Source organism: Ascidiella aspersa, chromosome 7 (assembly GCF_963924565.1).
Source record: "Ascidiella aspersa chromosome 7, kaAscAspe10.2, whole genome shotgun sequence".
In the NCBI taxonomy this organism is placed as follows: domain Eukaryota; kingdom Metazoa; phylum Chordata; class Ascidiacea; order Phlebobranchia; family Ascidiidae; genus Ascidiella; species Ascidiella aspersa.
In genome coordinates this window covers 7,178,067-7,195,896 of record NC_139453.1, presented here as the reverse complement: position 1 = coordinate 7,195,896, position 17,830 = coordinate 7,178,067, and the positions used below count along the sequence as shown (strand labels likewise).

Here is a 17,830-nt window from a genome sequence, read left to right as displayed (position 1 = left end):
AAAATGTTACCGACGTATATTTGGTAAATTATTAAACTACTAAAAGTTTGATTTTGCATATAGAGCAAAAGTATGTATGACCTTTTTTGTTTTACTATAGTGTTTGTCCGTTGGGTTCCTTTGTGATCTAATAAAAAACCTTAAAAATTCAAACTCGTGCGCTTTTCTTAATAATAATAAAGCTTCGTGGTTCAACTAAATGCAAACAACTTCTTCTAACCTAACCTTAGTGTTATCTTGCGCTAAATAAGTGTTTTTCTAATAACAAAACGTCTTCGTAATCAATAAAGTGCACACTAGACGGCAACTTTTCAAGCTCACTTTAATGTGTGACAACTATTTTCTATATTAATTTTGTTTAATAAAAAACAATTCGATTAAATGAAATAAATTGGACACAGAATTTTATTAAAAAAAAACAATTAAAACAAGTTTAGATTCCATTGCACTGGCGCTTCATTTGTCTCAACCAACGAAAACTCGTATTTTCGCAGAAATTCCTCCCCAAAGAGCTGCACACTCGCATCCTCCCTTCGCAATTCCCCTCCTTATCATCTTCCTCCAAGTCCTCCGGGAAGAACAACTCCTCCACAAACAGCGGGACTCCATCATCTTCATCCTACTCCGAAAACTCCACTTCGTCTCAAGCTGCTCAAGCCGTTGCCAACAGCAACGCTGCCCTGGCGGCGGCCCTGGGGGGACTCCCCCCTCAGACGGCGGCGGCCATGTTCCCGGGGCTCCTCCAGGGGGCCGGAGGGGCCGGGGGCCTGATGCAGGACCCAATGCAACTGATGATGGCCCTCCAGGGTCAAATGCCTGGCCAGGGTATGCCGGACATGAAGGCGCTGGCCGCTTCCGGATTCCCAATGCTGCCTTTCTTTGGCGGTGAGATTTTTTTGGTTATTTTTGTTTTGTTTGTAAGGCAAGGTTTTGGGAGCGTAATGGTTTGAGGTTGTAGTAAGACGTATTGAAAATAGCAAAGCCCATACAGAAGTAGGAAGCATTTTAAACTTTTCCAATATGATAAAGAGATATTCCAAACTTTCAGAATCAATCAACCTACTTCTGTATGGGCCTTGATATTTTTACAAAGGCAAAATTTTGTCGATAAAAAAAATTAATTTTTGTTTTCCTCAGACATGTCGGGCTTCGGGAATCCCCTCGGCTTTCCGCCTCAGGACCCGGGCACGTTGGCCGCGATGGCCGCCCTGGCCCAAGGACCCCCACCTGCCCAGCAGAAGAAGGAACACCGGGGGTCGTCAGAGAGCGGCAAAAGCAGAAAAAGTCGAAAGGTGAGAATTTTTTTAATCGATTAAGTAAAAATTCGAAAGTTAAATACTTTAAAATTTGTACATCAGAGGTTATTAAATTTTTTAGCGCAAACCCCTTTTTTTTGTCTGACGTCAAAAAGTGTAAAAAATCAGAGTTTTCATCTGAAAAATGAGAAACTTTAATGAAGTTTAAATCGTCCAGATAGGCGCCAAAAGTCTTGTTTTCGATTAAACTCTCCGTTTGAAAAAATAGTTCGCTTTTTCACTCAATAAACCATTATTTTAATTAGGCCCTCATGAGCCCTCTTAAACTAGTACACGTATTCCGAGCGGTGTACAGAACCCGGTTTAAAACCCCCTGGTGTGGAGGTTTGCTAAAAATGTTTAATGGAATATCATGGGAAAATTTAGGGGGGTTAAGTCGGGGTTAGGGTTTAATTTTTGGATGGAATTTAGAAAAGTCTCTTTTTTCGGTTAAGTTGTAAGCATCCCTCCCAGGAAAACAGTCAATGACTGCCAGGACAACGTTCAATAAATTAACCGTTAACTCTTAAATCGCCACTCAAAGTTATGTAGTGGTTCGTTGCGTTTGTATCGTTGTGCCTCTGTATGTCCGTCTAAGGCTCCCGACCCTCGTGTCCCCCAACGAAATGTAATGGGCAATCTATGGACAGAAGCCTATTATTTTGCACAAGAACTGATTGTTTTCTACATTCTCGCAATAAATCTTTCTGCTGTTACCAGGGCGACCGGAGCGGTGGAAGTCGATCTTCCTCCAACAAACAATCATCTTCTTCCTCATCTTCCGCTGGATTCTCTGGAGATCCCATGTCGGAAGCCCTCGCCGCCCTACAACGGGTAGGTTCTTTGTTTTTGTTTTAAAATAGACATGCTCGGTACTTGGTGTTTTTTCCCTTACCGATACAAAGTGGCGTAATTACCCTAATCCAAAACAAATGGACGTAAAAGTTGATGTTTCGTGAAAGTAATAATCCACCATCACCAGTTTAAAAGTTTTATTTTTTTTAGGATATACTTCCAGTTATGGTAATAAGCTAAAGCCCATACAGAAGTAGGTAGCATTTTGAACGTTTCGAATAAGTCTTTATTTATTTTCAACAACAGATGTTGAGAATGAATAAAAATATATTTTCAAACGATCAAAATGAAAGAGCCCACACAGAAGTAGGTAACGTGCTAAATAATCTTTTGACTAACTCAGAATTATAACGATTGCGTCCAACCTTTTTATAAGTGATGTTTTAATTTACTTTGCACTTAACCAATGTCGTATCTGTCCCTCCCCAGGGCGGGGGAATTCCCGGCATGCCCAACCCCTTCCTGCCCCCGGGGGCCAACCAGATGCTCTTCCCTGGCATGATGATGGGTGGTCAGGTCCCCAACCTAAACAACCTGCTCGGCATGCCGATGGACATGATGAGCCCCGAGATGCTGGCTGCACAGGTGGGTTGAACAAACATGGGTCATTTTGGTGTCGTTGTATATCGACAATGTTATAAGCAAGTCTTAAGAAATGGCTAAAGTGTAAGTCCCAAGTTAAGTTTTTTGCAAAAAATGTCAGCGGATGTCCGGTCAAGTCCCAGTCAAGTCATTAGATCTACCTCAAGTCAACTTCTTGACTATTAATAAGCGCCAAACTATTCAAATTGGTAAAATTTATGAGCCATAACTCGACTCGACTCAACTCAAAAAAAAAAGAAACGCAACATATAGCAAGCAGATTGTTTTACGTATAAAATTTGAGATTTATGTCCAAATTTTATTAACAAATATTATAAGAACACTTAATTTTTACTCAAGTTATTTGACACAATGACTTGAGTTCAAGTCAAATCATTTGTCCGAAATATTGAAAAGTCAAGTCATTAAGTCTTTACAACACTGGATTGACGCCCATTTTTTGTTCCCCTAAGTTGGTACCTGTAAGGCTAGGCGCTTCAGTGGTTTTCGTTTTGGCAGATTGCAGCCTCGCCTCAAATGAATGTCTTGTTTCTCCTTTTAAACTCTGGCTTGAAAAATTAGGCAGAAAATCAGCTGAGTTGTAAACTGGCTTTATGGAGAAAAGGTTTTGTTTTGGTTTCTGTTAAAAGTACAGCATCTAGTTCAGGGGTGTCCAACTCAAACATGCCGGCGTGCCAATTTTAATCCTATGACTTCTTCCCGTGCCAAAGTTTGGTAATATAATTCTTTCTAATAATAAAAGCGTTTTTTTTTACAAATAATACAAACGTGTAGTGAGCAGTGCGCATTACTGCATCTAAGTGTCCGTCGGTGAGCTATATATAATGTAATAGTATTAGAAGTAATTGTTAGTTGTCGTGATTGCCGCGATTGTTTTATATTGTGAATAAACAATGACAATTTACTGTATAAAAAATTAGGTATTATTTTACAATTGGCTGAATAGCAAATTAAGTAATTTAGGGGGGCTTGCGTGCCATTTTTTATTTGGTCGCTTGTTGGACACCCCTGATCTAGTTGGAGCGATTTTGTGTAGTTGATACTTCTATCACAAGCTGTTGGGTTTTGTGGATAATGTAGGAATTGAAATATTTTCATTCGACGAAAAATTAGACATACACGAATTCAACGTAAAAATCATGGTTTCAAATAAAAGAACCAATTTAAAAAATCGCTTTCAACCGAGTCTAGTTATACTTTGTGCGTGAAATGTTCTACCTCAAAAAACAACCGAGTATGATGAACGCCACGTTTGTTTTATTTCAGTTGTCAACCTTCTATAGACACGGTTTGAAGTAAGATCAAGCTTTCAAAACTACGCACCAAAAATTCGCTCTCATCCGAGTCTAGTTATACCAGAAAATGGCGTATCTTTGTTTAATCCCAAACAATTGGCGGTAACAGCCCGAGTAAAACTAGAATTAGACAGATTCATTCAAGTTAAGGAACTGACGATGCCAGTGTAGGCGAAATATTACTTAAAAAATGTCGGATTGTTATTTATTGTTAGTTATACCGGACGTGCTAAATATTTCACCTAAAAAAAACATTGAATTTCATAAAATTCACGTTTTCTCTTTCAGATGGCAGCATTTGGAGGAATGCCCGGAATGGATCCATCTTCGCTCGCCAAATCATCCGCCAGAGGGCAGTCGAGCAGCAGCTCACGTGATCAGCGACGCGGAAGCACTTCGTCGACGTCATCAGCCACCAAAAGTAAGGGACACTTTAGGGCAGGGTTTCTTAATCAGGGGGTCCTTAAGGGGTGCGAGAATTGTTCCCAGGTTGTGCTGGTGTGCTGAATCAGACACAGAAAATGTATTACTACTGTAATTTATTTCTTGGCGCGGGTAAATGTAGAACTAACTCACATTTTTGTGAATGTTTCATTGAATAAATGATATGGTACTGTGGATCCCCTTCAATGAGGTTGCTTGTACTAACAGATTGAACAAGCATTGGCGTATGGTTGTTTCTCGACTCGTTCCCTTTTGAGCCTGCTTAGCTCAATTGGTAGAGCGACGGTCCCGGCTTGACCGGAGGTCGTGAGTTCGAACCTCACTGCAGGTTGTTTTTCTAGTCTGCTCTGCTTGCATCATAGATCAACAGATTCGGTGGTTCTGCGATGGCTTTGGGGGTACTAACTCACAATTTTGTATTTTGTTACTGTGGACAAGTTACTTGTATAAAAATTAAATTACTATGGTTTTGTTATTTAAGCAATTCCAGAAGGGGTGCGAGAAATTGGCTGGTGATTTAAAAGAGGTGCAGCAAGAATGTCATTTAAGAACCTCTGCTGTAAAAGAAAATTGGTTTAAGGGTGCACAAAGGGGAAAGTTTAAGAGCCACTGCTTTAGGGACATCTGGTACTTGATATCTCATTCAGATATCAAAGTTGGGATGTTCGATACTAAACATTTTATTCCTCAACCGATACCCGATATTTTGGACAAAAAACGATCGCGAATTATAACTTTAAAGCCGAGAGAAATCATTTCGACTTTACAGATCCGTGCATAGTTGTACTTGTATTTTATATAAACTATGCACGGATCTGTAATGTAGCTTGAAAAAAATGTCAAAAGCCAATATGGTCGAGTAGATCGAAATCATCTTAAACGGTTCGATGCGTGCTTGTGTTATCATAATTTACGTAACTCAAAAAAATCCAAACCTCCCTTATAAAAGATGGAAACAATCATTCAAAGTTTCCAATCAATCGTGAAAATTGGAGTAAATCACTAAACCTCGCTCTCTCGACCAATCAGGTGGCCGGAGCCAGTCACGTGGCACAGGCGACGACCAGCCAATGGACCTGACAGGTGGCGCGACCAAAGACCGTGAGACGCCCGACAAGCACAAATGACGTCACACAGGGCCATGACGACGCGTGATGACGTCACTTTTTGAAGTTTTTTTGAAACCCTGATTGAAGAAGGCCGCTGCTGCTATCGCGAAAAGGCCAGGCGGAATTGCGTTCGCGGATCAACAAGTTGTAAATAAAATTTCCGAGCGACAAAAAAATAGAAACGGCTCGCGTTTGTCGTTCTCAGTTTAGGTGGTGCCCCCCATGTCGTTGTTTGCCGTTGTCGTTCTGTTTTTCATTGAAAGTCGCGAGCGGCTGTAAATAGTTTGCGCCGCATTTTTTTGCGCCATGACTCTATAATCGCCACTCGAAATTGTGTAGTGGTCTGTCTTTGCTGCGTTTTGTGTCGTTGTGCCTCTGTATATGCGTCGAAGCCCCCAATGAAATGTAATGGGCAATTCATGTAAAACCCCAAACGAAACTTTTCCGCTAACAATGAAATGAATCCACTACGAATAGTTTGAACGCGATGCAGTTTTCTTGTTTTTTTCGCCGTTTTTTTTTTGTTCGTTTTCTTTTTTGTATTCCGCTAGGAAATTTGCGTTGGCCCAGATCGGCGTGAAAGTAATTACGTTCCCGCTTTTTTGGCGAGCGTTCGCAAAACAGACCAAATCCGGTTGAAGAATCATCAACTCTCACGATTTTTTTTATTTAAACTTGCGCTCGAAATGAAATGAAATCCTTTCAAAATCAATAATCATGCTTTTTCGCGAGTGTCCTACCGTCAAGACCGTGACAAAAAACGAAGTGTGTGTTGTATTTGTACCCTGCTACTGCTAGTTTTCTGTTTATACCATCACCACGACCATCCTTGCGACTTTCTCGAAAGGGTTATTGTCCCTTTTGCGCGTGCGTGTGCGACGTTGTGTTATATGCTTTTCCACCACTTAACTACTGTCAAGCCCCACCCCCTGTTGCTTATCTATCTCTTGTGTACCTGTCTCAGAAGTTCTCCAAAGCGACGCTCTACCCACGGGCGCGTATTTTTTGTTCTGTTAAGTCGTTTGTGTTTTGTCGTCCTTTTTGTGTTGCACCGATCTTGTGCGTTCCCTGCGCAGCTCTCCGCCCACCTTTTTTCCCCCCGCCTCTCTCTCGCGTTCCCTTTTCCCTCGCTCCCCCTCTTCTCTCTCTCTTTTTCTCTATTTCTACCCAACGGTCTACCTTTTTTTTTGCATCTCACCCAAACACGTGGGCGCAAATAAAATAAACAAAAAACGCCGAGAATTAAAAAAAAACGTAAATCTTTTGAGCTATATGCAGTGTTGTTAACAAGTCATTCGTAAAATAACTCCAGTATCAATGACAAGTCAAGTCATCAGTTGCTTTAGTCAAGTAATTATTAGAGTAAATTAACTCCCAAGTAAAATCACTGATATCAACATAAAATAATTAACATTAGAACAGGGTGGTCCAACTTATTTTCATCGCGGGCCAAAAACAAGGTTTATTTTATCTTGCGGGCCAATGTTTTAAAATTGCGATCCTTAGAAGTCTAAGGCATATATACTAACTTTATGGAATGTATACCTTTGTTCAGTTACGGTAGTTATGAATTAATTTCAACACCAAAAAATTGAAGTGATATTGCCAGATTGAACCAAAGCTGACTATCAGTTCGCGGGCCAAAAAAGCTGAACTAGGTGGCCAACTTTGGCCCGCGGGCCTGCTGATGGATCACGCTGCATTAGAACATTAATAAACTTGTTCCGATTTATTACCAGAAATAACTCAAACAAAACAAAAAACATGTAGCAATCTCATCGTTTTACGTTCCAACATTAAGTCAAATATTTTAATATTATAGGCCCTAACAAAATGTTAAGTGATAAATTGACACTTTGCAACAGAAGTTACTGTCAGTTCAAGTCAAGTCATTTGTCAACAAGTGAGTTAAATCAACTCCTTAATCCAAAAGACTTCATTCTAGTCAAGCCTTTTATAGACAGTTAGTTATTCGCACTTAGGTCAATTCAAGTCGTCACAGCACTGACTTTCTTTAACTATTGAAAAACATATGCGAAGAACATGTTCTTATATCCGTAAAGTGTCCATGGAATTCAAGAGTTTTATTAAATAAGGTTTAGAACAGTGGACTGATTGTGTTTCAACTGGTTATTGTCATTGAGCTTTAGGTAAATAGACGTTTCACGTGGAAAAACACGCTTCGCTGTTCCGTATACCTGGAGGTTCACTATTCTATGACTTTAAGGACTTCAAGCCGTTAGCGATCAAGTGTAAAAAAGTGGAAGTTGAGGTTTTGAACGTAGGGTTGCCTAAAGCTAACCATGGAAGTATAAAAAATGTGTTTAGTTGAAATTATGTTTCTTGTAACAACCATCCGTCGAAAGATTAACGAGAATTTAGCCACTTCTGCAAAATAAAGAAATCAAAAAATCGAAGATTGTCATCGGAGAAAAACTTCGATTGAACTACGTTATTGAATACTTATAGTCAGCGACAGCGAGATTATTTTTTGATTTGTTAAGTCAAAATCTACACTTTAGGTCAGTGTTAAACAAGTCATTTTCAAATGACTCAAGTCCCAGTCAAGTTATTTGAAAAATAACTTAAGTCCAAGTCAAGTCTTTTGCAAAAATAACAAGTCAGGTCCCAGTCCAAGTCTTCGGTTGCCCAAGTAAAGTCCCAGTCAAGTCATTATAAGAGCAAGTCAATTTTAAGTCATGTCATTGACATAAAAGTAAACTGTTAAACTATTAAAAATGTTAAACTCGTCCGATTATAAGCAATAATTTAACTAAAAAAATAACAGAAACGCAATATATACAGCACTAAAAGTGTTTAATGTGCAAAACTTTGACATTAATTTAAGTCAAGTCAAGTCATTTTGGTCAAAGGACTTAAGTCAAGTCAAATCATGGAAGAACAGTGACTTAAGTGCGCTTAAGTCAAGTCAATGACTTAAGTCGTTACAACACTGCTTTAGGTCAAAATTTGTTAAAATCGTTTACAAAATGCACAAACCAAAAATTGCAGTGAGCTATATTTTACTGTCAGTTGTTATCGCCGCTAGACGGTGTCACAACGCTAGCAAGTACGACCGCGCGATTTCAGGGAAAACAAACGGGCGACCAAACGACGCCATGCTGGTTTCGCCCGACACTCTTTCGACGTGAGAAAAACGGGAGCTGCCAGACAAACGCGGGGAGGGCGCGCTGCCGCCGTGGCGTTTTTCCCGTCTGCTGCGAAATACGGTCGCTGGTAGACGAGGACAGAGGCAACAATAGCTACAGAGAAGAACGGACTCCAGTAGTTAGCGTTTTCAAACCTCGAACAGCTGTCGTTTGGATTTGCTAGTTAGGTTTCGGCAGTTTAGCGGTTTCATTTTCGCTTACTAATCCGGTTGGATTAGTACCAGAGAGCTGCAGTGTTGCCTGTGTCTCGGATAGTAGTTTCAAATGTTAACACATGGCCGTTTCGCTTTTGTTTATTGAGCAACAACGACTGTAGTTTTAATGTCGCCTTGACGTTGAAATAGCGCGGTTGTCATGCTGCTTTGTATTCAGCTTGGCCGGTCTGTGACGATTTCCCACGGATAGGCCTTGGAAATCTATAGCGAAGCTGAAATTGTGGCGAGTTAGTAGCAGTAAACTTGACATGGGTTGCACTAATTTACAACACACAAAAGCAGTGAATTATTTAGGACAGAGTTACTAAACAAGATCGACTGCTATGCAGAAGTGCACCGTTAAGTTTTAGTCAAAATGAACGTAAACCACGTATAGTGTTACAACATTGCAGTTAATTCGAAAGTAGAAGTTTTCTGGGGTCGTATTTTAACCTAACTTCTTTTACAAACTAGCAATCGACAAATATATGCTGTTTTTCTACTGTATTTAAGCAAGCGTATTTTATAGTTGTTGTGAGCAAAAATTTAATAGAAGCGAGCTATTGTAGAAATTAGCTTTGCGTTCGAGTTAGCATGCTTAGCACCGGATGTAACCCACTGTATCAGATCCGCACAATAATCCATCTGCATCGAAGCCACGTAACCAGCGAACTGTAGGCATAAGAGCGGCGACCATGTGCACTATTTAGCTGCTAGATTAAGGCAATGAGAAGAAAAATTGTGTTATATTAACTTCAGTTGCCCAGAAAAGCAGAAAGCGAAAACATAACAGTTCATATTAGTACTTACCAAAAATCTATACAATGTTGTTTATTTGCATTAATAATGAACTGTAGTGACCATGTGCATTAGCTGCTAGATTTTAGATGGACCTTGAAGTTAACACAAAATTATGGTATACAGTAACTTAAGTTACCAGAAAAAGCTGTAAATAAAGATTAAACCAGTTTAATGCGCTTTTACTCATTTTCGCTCTTAAAACATCAATAAAGTGCTCTTTAAGATGACCTGCAAGCAATAAGGATAATAAATAGTTAATTCTTTTAGCTTTACTAGAGCTTATTGTATCCCGCTAACTAACAGAATTTGTATTTTCAGCATTTTAGGTGTGTTTTTTTGTTCAACTACAACATTACACTGAACAACCTTCTAACTATTTAATCAGTAACTTTTTGCAAAACGTGCCAGGGTGTTGGACTATTTCAGTGAATTAGAGCTTAATAGGGACTGCTTTTTAGTTTAAATTGAACGTCATCTGTAAAATACAAGGATAAACTGTGGAAATATAGTTCAACGGACACATGACATCCGTTGGCCGGACTGCCATGGATATTGAAAAAGAGTGCTCCCTACTTGGGACCCTCTTTCAAAGCATCGTCACTGACTTGAAGGTTTGATTATTTGACGTTACTACAAAGGAAGTGAAACTTTATAAGAAATTTGTTAACGTTAAAGAAATTTGACTGATATTTTTTAGAAAATAAAATAGATTTTCTTTGTAGTTCAAACGTTCCACTTTTGAAGTAATATCATGCAAACACAAGCTTTTTGGAGCATAATGGTTGGAGGTTGTAGTAAGACGTAGTAAGAATATCAAAGCCCATACAGAAGTAGGTTGTTTGAAACATTCAAAATGATACCTACTTCTATATGGGATATTCTTACTGCAAACTTTTTGGTTTGTTGAAAAAATATACAGTTACCTTATAAATCGAAAGTTTGTTTTTTTACAAACAATTTGCTTTATATTGTTTTCTAGTCAAGTTCTCCACTGTGGGATGAATTTGTAACCCGAGGAACTAAACTACACACCTTATTGAAGTACGTTAACTTTTCCGTTAACTTAAAATAATAAAATTTGATTTTTAATGAAATAACTTGATTTAAAGTTGTTGAAACTTAATTAGAGTTACTGATGTTAGTGTGATAGTCATTTCTTAAATATGCATTTTAAGCATTTGAGCGAAATGATTGATTTGAGTTTTGTGTTTGCGTAGGGCAACATCCCTGGCTGTAACTGCCTTTCTGGAGTCTCTGCAGAAAATTGCCGACAGTGCCACCAACACCAAAGGTTTGTGGAGTCATATGTTTATCCCCGCTAGTTCGCCTAAGCCAAGGGATTTGCACGGACTTAGGCAAGCTCACCAAAAAGCCGCATTGATGCTTTGTGTGCATTTTTGGTTGTCAGATGATTAGGCGACACTAAAACAGTTGCTTTTTATAAAGGTAAAAAAGATACTGGAGTAAATTTAGGGAGTAAAATGGAGTAAATTTATAAATCAGTTTCCAAAGTGGTACAGTTGGATTGTTCAATGTAGCACCAGCTGGTCTGTTCCTGTTTGGTCTTTCTGTCTATTTGCGTAACCCATTTGTTTGTTAGCTGGGCAAAGCTCACGCTAATTAAGTGATTCCATCATCCATTTGGATTCTATTGTATTGCGGTTTAAATCTGCTTTCTTGAATTGCCTAGAAATGATATATTTATCAGAATGCTTAATTTTAGCGTCACTTTATTTGTTGTGGTATTCAAATTTATTATATTCTTTTCGATTCTTTGTGGCATAGAAATTACATTTTTTATATATGTGTTGACTTAAAAAAAAATATAAATATCCATTGCTATAAAAAGCAGCTTGTGATAGCTACAGAAATATGCAAAAGTTCGCCATCTGTTTTTCATAAAAGACCAATTTTTTTGGGAAATGGAAATGTTTGGTGATTTCGCGGTCAGCAATCTTTTAGATTTACAGTAGTGTCCAGTTCCAATGTCCAGTTAATGGACATAGCCTGTTAAAACTCTGGACCTGTGTGTATCATGAGACTGTGACTGAAAAGCCAATACCCAAGAACAAGCAACTGAGAAAGAGAGAGAATAAAAGACAGCCGTCAGTCAAACTTCCTATTCGCTCGGTCAATAGACGGCAACGTCGACCAATTAGCCGGAAAACAACTGCTCAATGCTGCTAATGGATTCAATTCCGGAATCTAGTCCATTCCTAAATGGGGGTGGGTCAACAAATGGCTGGCCTACAACGCTATTGCGACTGGCCTTGTTGAATCTTGCGCTATAAGTGTGGTGTGTTGCTTTGCGGGCCGGATGTGATTTATTTGTATTGGCTGGCCTCGTTTTAACTACCCAAGGCCGTTACGCTTTATATATCGAAACTCAGTTTTCCGTGGATTAGGAGAGCGTATTAGGCCTGGGACCTGGTCTAATGTACACGTGGCCATTTAGGAAGTGGTAATGTTTCGTATTTGCGTAACAGATGCTGAATGCGTATGTGTGTGCGTAGCAGTAAATTTTATTGTTTTCGTTTGCGTTTGCCCGGACGTTTCGCTTCTTGTTAAAATGGCGCCGTTTTTTGTTGTTGCAACGTTTTTTTCGATTCGATTTTTTGTTACTTGGGTTAAAAATCAGCTGGTTTGTCTGTTGCTAAAATGGTCGCTTTTTTTTCCATAAGAATTGATTTTCTATTTTTCGCGCAGTTTAATTCCTTAAGTTGGTATTAAACTTCCTAATCCGTCGCCTATTTTTGTGGATTTAAAACTCCCTAATCTGTAGTTTTAATCATTGCCAAAAGAACGCTTGGCGGGCAAAACGAAATTCGTTTAAACCGCTATGCACTCAAATTTTCGAAAATTTACGCACGAACACGCACTAACTGTCTGTGTTCCCAAAAAATGTCGACTTTACAAATATTTTCGAGGAAAAACTGCAATTTAAGCGAATTTGACCCCAGCTACCTTACGATCGTTCGCTATATCCGGCCGGACAACGGGTTGGCATTCGCGCAAAAAACGTGACGCCCTAATGAGGTCAGCTCTTGGCTTGTGCCCGAAATGACGTCATAATGACGTATCGTTTTCCGCAGCCCACACCGATATTTGCCTATGCGGCAGAAGTGACTGTTAAAAAAGGCGCGTGTCGAAAAAACGGTTTTTCGCGCTTTTGGAATGTTTATTCAACCGTGAATGTACTTTCTCTTTAAATAGGAAGCGCTCTTTCGGGGTGAATCAGTTCGTATTTGCGTGGGTTACAAGCTAAATCACAAGATTACCTGGAATTAGGGGATTGAAAAGGTTTATTCCGCCTTTCTTCTAGAATGTATGACCAAGTATGTGGTTTTCGGAAGTCGTGCGGAAACTTTGCTTGTTTTTCGAGAAATCTAAAGAAGTAAAAGTGACCAGAAATTCTCAAAAATTTAATTGAAATGCAACAAAAGTGCATCCAGGTCAATTTCAGTACAATAAACCCTGTTTACCTCCTATATTTCGCCAAGCGAGGTCATTTTTTATCTAGAACGCCTTTTAAGCACAATTACCAATATTGAGCACAGTTCGAAAAGTGTTAAAAACGACTTTGAAAGCTTTTAAACAACAGGGAAATTCTCTCGCCTTTCGTCCGGACCACTGGCGTCCCCCGCTGCGAAACAGTTGCCGAACAGCCGCCGTTTTAATTAAAACGCTACGTTGCTTGCTTGACTGACTGAAATACTACCCCTGCCGCGCGGATGTAACGTGAAGTTGACTGACAATGGAGACTAAACCGCACTTCCGTTGTTACTGCTACTTTGTGGGGTTTTGTGCTGCACTCTTACGAAAAGCAGCTTCGGGTGTGTGTTTCTCCTAGTTTTGAACACCTGTGAACAAATATGCCACTTTCACCTGATATTGTTCTTGTTTAGAACGTGTTCCATTGTGTTTTTCCTTTATTGTTTGCCTGGAAGATTTTTTTTTTTCGCCTTTAGTTGCAATAGGTGATCGAAACGTTGCTGCTTTAATAAAATTTTGCCTGAAGAATAATTTTACAATTGAAACAAAGCCCGGCAGCAGCAATGGATTCATTTCATCAGATGTTTAGAAATGCTGTGTTTTTTGCTTGCGTTTTCTCGTTTTTTAGTGCACCATTGTTACTCGTACAAACATTTAGCGAACTAAACTTTTGTAATAAAGATGTTGGACAAATTTGTGGCTGTCGCTGTTAAATCGTGTATTGTTTCTCTTGCCCAATTCGACAAGATTTTGATTTGTTCTGATGTAATTTTCTTGCAAATTTATATTCCCTCACATAGTTAGATTCGTAAATGGCATATTATTTAGTTTGATTTGCCCAAAACGAAATGTCCCAATCGGATTTTCGTGTACCCGAACACATTTCTCAATTTTTGTTGTGTGCCTGAAAGAAAACAAATCGTTTATCTGAACACATTCAAAATTCTATTTCTTTTACCTGAAAAAAACAAACTATTTTTTCGAATTTTCGTGTTCCTGAAAATATACGCCAAGAGAACCGGAGCCCATTGCATTTACTAGCAAATCCCTTCAATACCCTTACTATAATCGGCCCTAGATGGCTTTGATCGTCCAATTTATTGCCTCCAATTGCATTGCCAGGTTCACTGAGCAATTGGCCACGGCCAATCACTGATTTCGCCTTTCCTCTTTAAGAAAGATTGATGGCTGCAGTTCTCCCAAACTGATTGCCGATTTTTGTTTTGCTTTGTGCAATGGCACGCTGCTGACAAGCTGTGTATGATGGGTGTGGTAACAACTGTTGGTGTTGGGTTATGCAGGTTCGTGTTTGACGCATTGACATACAAGGTTTCACACCTTGTATTTTAAGAGAAGTGGATTTCGTGAAATTGCGCCATGATTGTTGTTAACATTTATTTTTGTCTCGTGTTGATATTTTAAATCCTGGTAAAGAGACACTTATAAACGAATTTGTTAAATTTAGTTCTGGTTACTGCGCGATGTTTTTTTATAAAAATTACTCTTTGTTTTTGGTGGAAATCTTGGCAAACGTCGCCGAAAGAGACATTTTGCGTTCTAAAATTGATCTTTAAAAAAAGGCTACAAAACTTAGTAAAATCACCGGACATTTGGTCTGTTCCTATCTAATCTCAAAAAGCGTGTATTAAAACATCAGGCTCTAATAAATTACCATTCCCTTAGCTTACACAAACACAAACACTAGCGTATTGATTGAAGCTATTTAAGGCCAATCGGTAGCCTTCCTATTCCAGCCTGAGCTTTTCGCTTTTGACAATCCCGCATTCGAATCGCGCCATCTTTGTGTGTCACGTCACAGTGCCCATTGTTGTCGTCACGACGATAAGGGCCAATCGATCGTCGGGCCATTGTTCAAACGACTGGCGAGCAGTTTTGATTGTCGAGCCCAGCCCCTATTCCACACACAATGTTTCGATTGCTGTACATTTTTCATCGTACAACCATATGCCCGGAATTAATTGGAAAATGCACGGTAACATTTGGATGCAATTCACCTGGGACAAACACAATACATTACCTTTATACAGGGATTTACATACTTTTATTTTAGCCACGCAATAAACAAATGCGTCTGCCTAAAAATAACATTTAGCTTGATGTGAACGCTATTGGGAGCATAATGCTTGGAGGTTGTAGTAAAACGTAGTAAGAATATCAAAGCCCATACAGAAGTAGGTATGATTTTGAACGTTTTGGATGACGTTTTATTTATTTTCAACATATTTAATTTTTCAACAATGAGTATTTTTCAAAATACACACACATATATATATATATATATATATATATGACATGACAAAAACATTTCACAAGAGTCACAGTCAAATGTGGCTACTACAAAATATATTGTTGTGCATACAAGAAAAGCTCAACAATTTATCTTGTGTACCGTACCATTAGGGGTACACTTAGCCCAGTTTGGGAAACTCTGCCCTAATGTTAACTTAATAAATTATGCGATGCTCTGCTTTAAACGAAAATATACTGTATGGCAACTTACGTTGATATAGATGTGATTTTTCAGGTAAATTTATTAAACGCAAGACCCGGAGACCCCGAATAATCCGGAACACGTTAGATCTTATCCACCCAGTTCAAGCCATTGTCACCAGCATGCCAAATCCGGTTTTGTTATGATTCAAAAAAAAGAAAAAAAAAGAATTGCGCGCGCAATCGCTCAAGGCCAGAAGACTTGTGTTTACACAAAAGCGCCGTCGGTGACGCGTTGCTCGACTGCGTAATATCGCGAATGTTTGCATAACAGCGCGGGGACGGGGCATTTTGTTCTCTAACCCCTTGGCTGGTTCCCGACTGGTAATTATTCGCCTCATTAACGCATTTATGATCCGATTAAGTGCCAGCTTCTAAAAGGGTTGGATCGCTTTTTTGCAATTTTTTGGTCGACTATAAATTTTGCACCGTTCTGCCTCTCCGCTAGTAGCATGGATTAATCATGCTAATAACGGTGGTTTTCAAGCTTTTCAGCTTTCACGGCACTGAAACGAAAAAATCTTAACTTTGCACCAGGTTTAGTAAACGGCAAGGTATTATGTAATGGCACTACCGGTTTGTAAGTGAATATTGGACATAAAAGTCCCACATGCTTGTTTATATGCCAGTTTGTAATACGAATAAGTATTTTTTAACTTTCCAAAATGCTCCGCGTTCAAATTTGAGAATATTTCAATATAATTTGAGAATATTTCAACAATGTGCCGCGACGCAGAATTTAAGTAACGCTACTGTCTACCCTGCAATCTACATGAATCCTTGCTAATAGTGTACATAGCCAATCAAAGGGCTCTTTTTTAGTTGCCCCAACTGATAAAGTGGCCATGTTAATAGGCCCACATTATTTGCAAAACCCAGAATAGAATCTTATTGCAAGCGCCATACGCGGCCAAAACGTGCTGTTGTTGTTTACTTCTTCTTAGCGTTTCCGACGTCTCCGTTTAGTTCCTCGAAAGGCGGAAATTGCAGGCGAACTTTGACTGACAAGCCTCAAAAATTAGAAGGGCTTGTTAGTTGGCGCGAAAATCAATCCACCATTGAAATATTTTGATATTCGGTAATAACCATTCGCGAAAATTTGACGCAATTTCTAGTGAGAGACTTAGTTGTCTGCACGTTTTTAAATCGGAACTACTAAGAAAAAAATGAAAAGGATCCAAAATTACACATAAAGCAAAAATAGCTTTGGCGCAAGACTATTTTTTCAATTAAAGAAGAAAAAATATTTTGTCAATATCACAAGTTGAACAACGTCGCTTTAAATCGTTTGTTTATATTTTACGACGTGTCTGTTTGTCAGGTGTTTGTGAATCTTAAACCAGCCGGGGGTCTTAACAGCTACGCGTACCTTAGTAGACCCTTTACTTTCTTTTGCTGGTTATTTTGTAAAAAAGCAGATACTCCCATTTCGATTTTCAAAATGAATTCATATTTCTTGGGGCAGAATGGTTGGAGGCTGTAGTAACTATTAAGACGTAGTAAGAATACCAAAGCCCATACAGAAGTAGGTAGCCTTTTGAACGTTTCGAATAACACTTTATTCGAATAACTTTATATTCATTTTTAACATCCACGTTTGATATTCTTACTATGAACTTCTATTGATTCTTTGATACTCCGAAATCTTAATTTAGAAAAAAAAAAATGTCCAAAAAAAAAAAAATTCGGCACGTTTATTTTCACCGACGCTATTTGCACGATATACCTGGTTTATAGTTGTGTACGACGAAAAGACACCACAAGCCGAAGGTCCGATTTCACAAACAAGCCAAGAGGTTGCGTAACATTGCTTCGACACCGTTCTACAACGACCTCAATAGAACCCCGTGTACCGTCCTATCCCCTTACCAGTCTGGACAATAGGCGGCCAACTCTAGTGTCGGCCGCTCGCTGTTAGGTGATTCACTGTGCAACCAGCGAATCTTTAAACTTACGACTAATGACGAGTAGCAAGTGTCCCTTTTAAGGTGCGTAACTGTGCAAATAACCATTATTGGACGTGCAGATTATGTGCGCAACAAAATTCTCCTCGCGCACTTT

The 17,830-nt window shown here is 39.1% G+C and overlaps 2 protein-coding genes across 2 annotated transcripts in view; both read left to right on the top strand.

The window, feature by feature from the left end:
• LOC146137481 (uncharacterized) overlaps positions 1 to 6,771 on the top strand; it is a 65,426-nt gene extending 58,655 nt beyond the window's left edge. The window contains exons 63-68 of the mRNA XM_083394356.1: positions 495 to 885; positions 1,138 to 1,292; positions 2,016 to 2,129; positions 2,580 to 2,735; positions 4,337 to 4,484; positions 5,522 to 6,771. Coding sequence (XP_083250482.1) covers positions 495 to 885; positions 1,138 to 1,292; positions 2,016 to 2,129; positions 2,580 to 2,735; positions 4,337 to 4,484; positions 5,522 to 5,619 — 1,062 coding nt within the window. The 3' untranslated portion in view covers positions 5,620 to 6,771. The remainder of the gene's footprint in view (positions 1 to 494; positions 886 to 1,137; positions 1,293 to 2,015; positions 2,130 to 2,579; positions 2,736 to 4,336; positions 4,485 to 5,521) is intronic.
• A 3,272-nt stretch (positions 6,772 to 10,043) lies between these two features.
• LOC146137480 (protein MTSS 2-like) overlaps positions 10,044 to 17,830 on the top strand; it is a 57,794-nt gene continuing 50,007 nt past the window's right edge. Inside the window, exons 1-3 of the mRNA XM_083393596.1 lie at positions 10,044 to 10,377; positions 10,746 to 10,807; positions 10,984 to 11,057. Of these exons, the coding sequence (XP_083249722.1) occupies positions 10,288 to 10,377; positions 10,746 to 10,807; positions 10,984 to 11,057 (226 nt within the window). The 5' untranslated portion in view covers positions 10,044 to 10,287. The remainder of the gene's footprint in view (positions 10,378 to 10,745; positions 10,808 to 10,983; positions 11,058 to 17,830) is intronic.